The sequence below is a fragment of the Convolutriloba macropyga genome, chromosome 6 (genome assembly GCF_964194025.1).
Source record: "Convolutriloba macropyga chromosome 6, txConMacr16.3, whole genome shotgun sequence".
NCBI classification, from domain to species: domain Eukaryota; kingdom Metazoa; phylum Xenacoelomorpha; order Acoela; family Convolutidae; genus Convolutriloba; species Convolutriloba macropyga.
The window spans coordinates 58,224,571-58,235,570 of NC_134473.1; the positions used below are offsets into that span (position 1 = coordinate 58,224,571).

At 35.2% G+C, this 11,000-nt stretch overlaps 1 protein-coding gene across 1 annotated transcript in view; it reads right to left on the reverse strand.

The window, feature by feature from the left end:
* The window catches only part of LOC142341360 (uncharacterized), a 79,754-nt gene that overhangs the window by 23,985 nt on the left and 44,769 nt on the right, over window positions 1-11,000 (reverse strand). The window contains exons 10-11 of the mRNA XM_075392288.1: window positions 6,781-6,920; window positions 1,001-1,146 (exon numbers count right to left, since the gene is read on the reverse strand). Of these exons, the coding sequence (XP_075248403.1) occupies window positions 1,001-1,146; window positions 6,781-6,920 (286 nt within the window). The remainder of the gene's footprint in view (window positions 1-1,000; window positions 1,147-6,780; window positions 6,921-11,000) is intronic.

The window sequence follows — 11,000 nt, forward strand, 5'->3', positions numbered from 1 at the left end:
TTTATTTTTATTTTCCGCCTTGATCATAACCGTATTCACTATATCGCTTAATTCAGTGAGTGATTGGATATGAAATCCGTTCAGTAGAAACAATATTATTAGAAGTCAGAAATCAAACGGGGAATTTGTGATTTATGTAATAGGAAAAATAATATGGAAGCTAAAAAAGAACTGAAGAAATACAGCCGGTGGAATGTACAAAAAGACGTGGAGAGTCAAGCAATATCACTAAACTAACTTCATCTAAATTAGAAAGATCAAAGAAAGAAGAAATAACAAAATACCGAAAGTTGAATACCCAATGGGAATACAAAAGTGTTTTTTAAAAAGCTGAAATTTAGTTTAGCTTTGTTTAGTTTGTGGGTAGGCGTGGGCAGGGGAGTACGTAGGCATAGGGGGGAGGGGGTTGTGATAAGTAGGGGGTAGGTTGGCAGGCGGTGGATAGGTAAAGTTTGGGAGGGATGTAGGTGTGGTTTATAAATTCTCAAAATGGCATGTTAACCTTGCGTTTTATCAGCCGTTGTTAGTTACTTTACATTAGAAACTAGCTTACTGATGAAGTCCAATGACCGCAGACATAAATCAACTATCTGAAAACCTATGTTCGGTAAGAATGAATGAGATAGAAATTCAAATCATGATAAAATTTGAATCAGTTTTAAAAAAATCAAAACGTATAGAATACCAATACACTTCTTTATTTCGAGAAAGCTTGTAGGTCACCAGTACTCTTATTCGAGTCGAAAAAAAACAACGCTCAGAAAACCTTTGAGAGGCTAGTGTCAGCTATTAATTGAACAAAAACTACTCTGGTTTTTCCCTGAAATTCCATGGTTTTGATGTCTATCATAGATATCACTTCAAATTTTTTAATAATTAGAAATCATAAAATTATGTCTACAGATTTTAAAATTTTAGAAAACGGAACTGAGAACGCGTTCCCAGAAATAGTAAATAAACCTTCAAAAGCTAAATGAGAAAGGAATTGTCTCAAACTTACTGTTCATCCATGTTTTCGAGTATTCCTCCCCACGCTGTGTTTCCATCGTTGCCAGTATGAACATCATTGTTACTCCCCTCCACTGGCTTCTGTGTAGTTGCTAAGTTACTTCTGACCTCGTTTGCCAGATCTCTCACAACGCTTACCTGAAAATACACAAAACGAATTGATACCGGGGTCTAGATTTTAAAGGAAAATATTCCCGGGTCGAGAATTTTTCCAAAAATTATGTTATAAAATGAAAGAAATGCGCTGAAATTTTGCATGAAATGCGCTGAACACCACATATTTTTTTTTAAAAAAAGAACGAGCGGTGGCTGACACTCGAACCCTGCTCTCCTGTACCGTAGCCATCAAGCAGACAAACTTTTCCCATTTAGCTTGATTTTATATTAATAGACAGTTTAGTAAGAAATGCGCTGAGATTATGTACGAAATGCACTGAAAAATTATTGCAAAATTTCAGCGCATTTCTTATAAAACGTTAATCGCTACTGTAAAACCAATTTAAATGGTAAAAAAACTCAGGAGTCAGTGGCCAAAAGCGTTGAAATCCGCTCAATTTGTTTATGAAATGCGCTGAAATTTGAATGCATTAGTTTCAGCGCTTTTCAGCGTATTATTATGTAAGAGTTTTGTGCTGAAATTTTTTAATAGAAAAATCAGCGCATTTCAACACATTTCAGCTCATTTGAGCTCATTCAGCTGATTTCTTATATAATTACAGCGCATTCAGCACATTTCTTATAAATTAATGCGCTGAAACGGCGCTGAGATCTCGACCCGGGTTGTAACAATTGCGGTTAATGGCGGAAAAATTTTTTCGCCACAAATTGCTCGCATATTTTAGCTGTGAATGTAGTGACAAAGATATACTTGAGTTTTGTCAGAGTTCCTGTAAACTTAGCGCGTGAACTTCGGTTTCCCTCTAAAAATGGAGTACTTCCTGGATTTTTAGTAACTATCATAAACATTACTGGGGGTCGTTGTTTTAAGTAAATTGACATGCACAACAAAGCCGATTGTTTGAAGCCGTTCAATCAAAAAAAAATTGAACGATTTCAAATGAATATCAGATTCTGACCATTAAAAAATTGATTATCAGAAAGTTTCAGAGCTGAAAGAGTTGTGCCGATTTTGACGTGACTATTTTAAGATTTGCTATTTTTAGCGGTGGACTTTTTTTCGCCATTTTCAACTCATTCAACGCTGCCATAGTCGAGAAACTGTCCGATTGTATACAAAAGATATTGTCGCTGTCGTCGTTTTGCTGCCGAAAACTACGCTAGCCTTTTGATTTCTAGATTGGTATCGTCATTTTTGTTCGGTATTTAACATAAGGGAGATTCGTTATCGACGGTTTTTTTAACGTAAGAGAGATTCGGTTTGGTGAAACCGAATCAAAAACAAAATTTTTATTTTTTGTGTTTACCTGCCAAGAATTAACAGGAAAGCTGCACGTTCTGTTCAGTGCAACAATTCCCGGTAAAATTGGAACTTTCCCCGTAATTTTCCCGATAAAATTCCCTAATTTCTCGGAGGGAAAATTACCAAGAATCCTACCGGGATTGAAATTTAATGGTAACTTACGGTAATTTCTCGACATCGTTACTGGGAAAACCAGGAACTTGTCAGGAAATTACCAGGAAATTCGGGCATCAGTTCGGGGAACCACCAGAACAAACAGGTAATTACCCGAAAATTACCAGAATAAGCAGATAAATCTTCCAGGAAATTACCAGAATACGCGCGGAAACATTTCAGGAAAGTACCAGGATAAGCAGGGAAACTTTCTATGAAATTACCAGGATAAGCGGGGAAAACTTCCGGGAAATTACAAATTTACGCAGGAAAATTTTTCCAGGAGATTGCCAGGATAAGCGGGGAAACCTTGCAGGCAATTACCGGAGTATGTGGGGAAACCTTCCGAAAACCTATCCTTCTGGTCTTCCTAGTGTCTTTCTAGGTCTTAATGGACGCAAAAATACGACCGTTTATCAAACTAGACATTTCTTATTTTAGTAACCCAGTGATACAAGGCCAGATTTACATTGCACACAAAACCAGAGGGGGGAACCAACTAACCGGCGTCTCAACGGGACGGGGAGGAGAGTTCACCTAACGCGGCAACCAGACCTCACGTTGGAAAATAATATAAAATTTATATTATTAATATTAAAAATATTAAACTAGGCATTTTTCCTATCAAACATTTATCGAACTAGGCATTTCTTATATTAGTAACCCAGTGGTACAGCTCAGGGGCCAGATTTACATTGCACACAAAACCAGTAGGGGGAACCAACTTACGGGCGTCTCAACGGGGCAGGGAGGAGAGTTCACCTCACACGGTTACCAGCTCTCACCTTGGAAAAATAATATAAAAAAAATAATAATAATGTTAATAATAATAATAATAATAAAAATAATATTAAAACTAACAGTAATAATAAAGCAATAATAATAATAATCAAAATAATAATAATAATAATAATAATAATAATAATAATAATAATTTTAATAATAATAATAATAATAATAATAATAATAATAAAAATAATAATAATAATAATAATAATAATAATAATATTAATAAAAAAATTTTAATAATTAAAAAAATAATAAAAATAATAAAAATAATAATAATAATAACAATAGTAATCATAATCATAATAAAAATAATAATGATAAAAATAATAATAACAGTAATAATAGTATTAATAAAAATAATAAGAATAATAATAATAATAATAATAGTAATTGTAATAATAATAATAATAATAATAACAATAATAATAATAATAATAATAATAATAATAATAATAATAATACTAACAATAATAATAATAATAATAATAATAATAATAATAATAATAATAATAATAATAATAATAATAATAATAATAATAATAATAATAATAATAATAATAACAATAATAATAATAAAAATAATAATAATAATAATAATATTAATAATAATAATAATGATAAAGACAATAATAATAACAATAAAATAATATCCAAATGTAATTAACCAAAAAGAAAGGTTATTTATCAAATCAACCATTTATAACGCAGAAATTTTTACCCTGAGGATTTAAGCACAAAATAGAAACTGCAGGGGCAATATGTTAGCTTTAGCTGTCCTGTATCCTCAACAACTGTTAATATCTGTTCGTTTGTTCAATCAAGACAGTACGTGCGTTCAAAGCATAGAATAAGCACCTCGGAGGCGTCACTCGCCTCAGCTGGGATGCAGATTGGGGACAAGGACAAGACGTTAAGAGCTATGACTGCACCACAGACGAGGAGCACACAACATCGAGCTCTCAGGGATAACAATACCTAAGGGACAGACAAGCGACGAACAGCAAGCTCCCACTCTCTGGGAAGCTACATGAACAACTTATATCAATACGTCAGAATTAGTATTTTAAAAAAAACTAGAAGAGTGACGTTCGGAAAAGCGGGTCTTTGTAGCCAATTTTCTTGGAAAAAGCATTGGGTATAATTTTGAATCTGTAAAGCAAAACATTGGTTTAATCTCAAAAAGATTTGCTAAGGGACACTGTAGTTTCTAAAAGATGAGTCCATAAACCAACATAATTTTAGAGCAACTATGCATTTTCCAACACAATGTTAAACTGCTTTCTATGGGATTTTAAATGCTTCAGCGCAATGGCGCTTAAAAAAGAGGCCATGAACACCCATAGCTGCCAAGGTCCGTCAGGTCTAGACGCAAACTAATGGAGACGAATTGTGACTTGCTTCAAAGACAACTCAGTCAAAATTGCAAAAACATTTGTTATATCCTTGAAAACGTTTGTTAACGGAGACTGTCATATATCTGTCAGAAGTTCGTCAACCAACATCGTTTGAGAGCAACTACACATTTTTCATAACCGTTTTCGTAAAAAAACACAAACAAAAACAAACTTGAAGGCATCATCTTTCTAGGGGATTGCAATGCTCGACATTAGTCCTGGGGATAGTCGAAATAGTCGAAATACAATTTACCCGGGCAAATTTTATATGATAACCTCAACCATCAAGTAACAATACTCAACAATAGAAAACGCACTTTTCTCTCCAAAAACGGAAATAGTGTGATCAACCTACGCAATTTTCAAGGCAGGATCAGCAACTTCAATAAAATATCCTTGACAACCGATGATGAAAGGTAACTTTTCACTGGTGCTTCCTCGAGGGAACATGTCAAGAAATCCGGTTTATTTTCAAAGATAGATGTGTTCCCGGAAAAGCTGATACTTTCTTGATGGGAAAATGGTTTTTCTGGCAGGAAATGGCAATCTATGTTATTTCCCTGCAATTCCTGGTAATTTCCTGACAGTTTTAGCGGGAATTATCAGGAATGGTAATTTTCCCGGTTTCTCGGCCAGGATTTACCGGGAATCGTCGCACTGGGTGTAGAAAGGATCAACTAGTCCAGCGGACTGAACAAAAACACCCAGAAGGTTCGATTTCAAACGTAACCAACCGTCAATAACTTTGCTTGTAAACTACAAAGAAAGTATGTCAAAACCCAGCGAATATGATTTAGTCAACAATCATACCGAATCTTTCTTCCCCCAAAACCGACAATACCGATTCTCTCGCGAATCTTTCAAACTTAACACACGGAATCTTTTCTACGACCAAAAGCGACAAAACCGAAGATACCGATGATACCGAAGCTCTCTTACGTTTAACACTGACGTTATCTTACGTCGTTTATATTCGGCACCCAGGTTTAGATGCGCGACCTTAGATCGCTCTGATCAGAGTATTTCCCAGATTTTGCCCTCTTATCAGACCATCGTGCGACCCAAGGCACTCTGATCAGACCGTAGTGCGACGATCAGACCGTAGTGCGACCCAAGAATTGGTGCGACCATAGTGCGACCCAAAAAACTTGTGCGACTTTAGTGCGGCCGAAGCTGCCTCTGATCAGACCATTCTTGAACACATGTCATAATCCGTTGTTATTTGTTTAAATTATTCAATTCAAAACTATATACTAATCAAATCAAAATCTAATAAATTAGTATATCTTGTTAAGGTTAGGACAAAACTGATTGATAAAAATATAAACAGAAAGTCATTTTGAATTGCCGGCAACTTTTTTGGGTGGTCAAAAACAGTGATGAAAACTGCAGTCAAATAAATATGGTCAGTTAATGATCTGTGGTCAGATTTTGGGGCAACTTTTGTCCAGACTTTGGTCACTGATCAGACCGTAGTGCGATCATTGTCCAGACTTTCGTGCGACCCATGATCAGACTATAGTGCGACTTTGCCCTCTGATAAGTCCGTAGTGTGACCATTGTCCGGATTTCGTGCGACCTATTGTCAGACTATAGTGCAATTTTCCCTCTGATCAGCCCCTTAGAGCAACCCTTGTCCAGACTTTTGTGCGACCTTTGATCAGACTATAGTGCGACTTTGCCCTCTGACCAGACGGTAGCGCGACCATTGTCCAGACCATCGTGCGACTCAAGCGTTTGCCAGACCATGTATTTTGGGTCGCGCCGAGCCACCAGTGCGCGACCCAAATGGTCTGATAACAGCAGTCTATGGTCGCCCACCCAAACCTGGGTATTTTGGATTAGGGTAATAAAAACCGCAATTGCCGAAAGATCATTCGTCACAATTTTTAAACTCGGAGGTGATTTTTAGCGTTGATGCCCTGGTGGAGTCCAGCTCATTGTTAGTTGAGTCAGCCTAAAGATATCAGGTAATTGAATGCTTGTGAAAAATTGCTTTTAAGGTTGACTCGTCACCTCTTGCGTTGTCTGGTTGAACTCCAAGTCGGCAGAGCATGAGTCACCGCAGTTGTTTGTAGTGTTCGTCCAAATGAAGGTCACAGACACATCAATCACTACATCATTTTGCCTCTTCTGTCTCCGGGCGCCACCGATTCCTGTTTTGCAAACAAAAACACCAGTCGATGTCTATTCTCTATAAAAAAATTCAAAAAGACGAGCCAAGGGGGCAATTTTGACCCACAATACTTGGTCGAGCACTTACCTACAATCGATTCCTAAAGTCTCATCATGAGTCCAGACACATTTTTATAAGATGAACATGGTCAAGCTCACTCTTTTCATGGGTCATGTATGGTTGACATTTGCTACTATTTTTGTCAATCCAGAAATCCGTCAAGAGATGCTCTAGCTAGTGTCAAATTTCACACTCATTTTCGGATCAAAAAGTTCGGTTCCAGCATGGCCTTTGGTCAAAATTAGAGACCGAAGCGACCTCTAATCACACTAACTTCGAGAAAACAACTGAGCATCGTGCAACCTAACAGAATAATCTGGAAAAGGATAGAGCACACGAATGTCTGGATATTGGTCGGCACGTGGTTTGTAGAGAGTTCAATGAGTTCTTCGTTGATATGCTCTTATTCACAGTAGTCTGATCAGAGAATAAACAAGGAGGCTCGGTAATGTGCGTCCACACATAATGTTCCGACCCCGCTCATCCACATTCTTGACTTAATTGGCCACCAAATGATGAAACGATCGAAAAGTATCAAAAACATACATATCGCTCAATAAACCATAATGGAATACAATAAGGCCACGCTAGAGGGCCGATAAAACTTGTTAATATGACTACTGGAAATGACTATAACAAAAATTAAATAACAAACCTTAATTACGACCAAAAATCGATGTGTATATTTTCAAAAAATTATAAAATCAACCTTCCATCAGAAGAAACTTAAACAAGAAAAACAACCTTCACTTCAATAGAAAACATATGGGACGTGTTCTCAATGCGACTGGGTAACAGGTCGACAAACAGAGCAAAAAGGCGCGAAGTTCAGAAATAAGTTTCTTTTTTGAAAACAATTGATTTCAAAAATGATTATCATCATTAGATAATAAATGAAACACTAAAATTTTTATCTATATCTGCATATGAAGCAATAGAGACCTGTCATTATCCAGTGTACGTCATATGACTACAAAAAGAAGGACGAATACCGGCAAAAGTAAGCTTTGCACGAAATGGGAGTGAAATCATTGAAACGGTTGAAACCATAAACTTGTTACTAAGAGCAATGAAAATGTTCAATTTTGCAATAATCCAAAGCCAATGAGACCTACCATCAGCCTAATAATTTTAAAAGAAAACAAAAGTCCTTTAAAATGTAAATATATATATAAACTTCTCAATTATGTTATAAAATTTCGTAGTAACAGTAGTAACAAAGCCGACAAACAATTGGTTGGCACTAAAACGAATATTTCTTTAAACATAGCCTACTAGAAACGGGTTGTTAACTGTCTTTACAGAGGCTAAGCTACAAACTGTCCAAGAAAAAACAATTTTAAAAAAAATGGCCGAGCTCAAAAATGCAAATTTTTTTCTTATATTTCAAAAACAATTCTTTTTCAATTGTCATAACAGACAAAAGATTTCAACAAAAAGAGGTCATTAAGATGCAACACCTCAGAAGACCAATTGGGCTTGTCATTAATGAGACTAAGTCACGAGACGACAAGATAACAAAAACAGGCAGAAGCCAAAACTTCACAAACAATTTTAAACCACAGTGTTCAAAGAACTAAAATTAAAAGACCTTATCCGCAAGAGCTTTAAAACATCACCTGGTTTTCATCTGAAAATCAATGGGGTTTTCCCTATAAAAGGACTACATAGAAATGACAACGCAAAACCCAAAAAGTGAACAGTAGAGAAATCTCGATAATTTCTTATGAAACTAAATGGTCCAATCAATCAGTCAAAACATATAACCAAATGCAAAACTAATGTATGAGTCATTAAAAGTAATTGAGACTTCTTATTAGTGAGATTGAGTTAGATTGTGACAAAAATCAAAGCAGAAAGGAAACAGTTGAAAAAGTGTTTTTTTTTAAAAAACAAGTTAGCTTAAAAGATACTAAAAGAAATAGTTATATACTGAAATGTTAAAATAGGTTGTTATATGTCTTGGGGAAGCAATTGAGAGCAATAACTATTAGGTATATGTCGTATAATAACCAAAAGAAAGACAAATTTACGCAAAAAAATCAATAAATTTTGCAAGAGAGCACTGTCTCAGCCAAAAGCGCAAACTACTCAATAAAAACAATTAACGTACTCGGATACGCCTTTTTTTAACCCCGTTCATTTTCCCAACTATACTTATCTTCAATTGGATCTATCAATAATGTAATAAACCGACATCGAAACAAAATGAACTCAAAAAATCTGCAATTAAACTAAAAATATTCGAAACTCGTATTGTCAGAACCAAGAATCTATTAGTTAAATATAAAACCATTACAGACATTAATTTATTGACAAACAGGAAATGGGTTTTTGCTTGTTTATATTGAGACTACGCCGAAGCTGATACAAATAAGAGAAAATGTTGGCAAAGTTCAAAATTTCGCCTTCATTATCTTAAAACAAATGAAGTCAAGGTTATAAGAGACATTAGGTAACAATTGAAAGCATTGTCTGCTTCATATATAGCTCCTAATAAACCATTCTGATCACTGATTGCGGTGACTATTTCATTGGACTACAAAAAGTATTTAAAAAATGAAAGCAAAACATAAGAAATCCACAAAATTTTACGAAAGCAATTGGTCAGAGCCATAAAAAACACGAGCTTTACTCTGAGACCGTAAAAAAAGTTCGTTAGTATTCTTTTTTTGTAAATAGTATCTGTCGATAAAAGAGTCCTTTTTTGAAATTCTTGCCAGCAATATGCGTAAGAAACTATATGCGGAAACTTTTTTTTAAAAAAATGCCGCTTCCCATTAAAATCTAAAATATTTTACCGTATGGATCTATGGTGAGATCAATATCACTCCTGATATTGCTGCTAGACTAAGAAGAGATTCAATTGTTCAAATGGTTGCAAAATAGATCAATTTTTAAGCAAAATTTTTCAGTATATCCAAAACAAATAATGCATTTCGTTTAATTATCTTGACTAAATTTGCAAAAATCTTGCAACATTACGATTTCTGAAGACTCTTAATACCAGCGAGAGTGCAACTAGCTCTCTCTTCAAGCTTGCGATGAATTTTAATGCAGTTTTAAGGTGTCCACTTTCAGCAAATTCACTGAAACCGGGCCAAAAATGCGTTTTTGGTCCCATTTTTGACGAAAAAAAGTCTGATTTTTAAAAAATTTTGCATAAATATTAGCCAAAACCTCAGATCGAGCAATTCAGCAACCCCCTCTACCTTTTAAGATAAGATCAATCCCACTACCGATAACAATTTCAAGATAATTTAGCAAAATTAACGAAAATTTGGTCAAAAATAACGGAAACTCTGAACAAAAACAACGGAGTTCACTCTACTTTTCTCAAAGTATATCCAAAACAAATAATGCATTTCGTTTAATTATCGTGACTAAATTTGCAAAAATCTGGCAGCATTACGATTTCTGAAGATTTTCAATACCAGCGAGAGTGCAACTAGCTCTCTCTTCAAGCTTGCGATGAATTTTACTGCAGTTTTAAGGTGTCCACTTTCAGCAAATTCAGTGAAAGCGGGCCAAAAATGCGTATTTGGTCCCATTTTTGACGAAAAAAGTCTGATTTTTAAAAAATTTCGCATAAATTGTAGCCAAAACCTCAGATCGAGCAATTCAGCAACCCCCCTCTATCTTTTCAATCCCACTACCGATAACAATTTCAAGATAATTTAGCTAAATTAACGAAAATTTGGTCAAAAATAACGGAAACTCTGAACAAAAACAACGGAGTTCACTCTACTTTTCTCAAAGTTTAAACTTCGATATTTCCCTGTAAAAAAGGTAAATCAAAAAATCTTTCTAATTCCACATTCTACGCTGGACGGGCTTTCTAATGATACCACTCACAACTCTCTACGATGAATATATCGATCGGCCAAAATTGACTGAACAAAAAAAACAAACCCAGTTGAGTATATAGTTCCTCCCCCCCCCCCACTAAAAGTGGGGTCGGAACAATTAAGCCCACGTATGTCAGGTCAGCCGAGTTTTC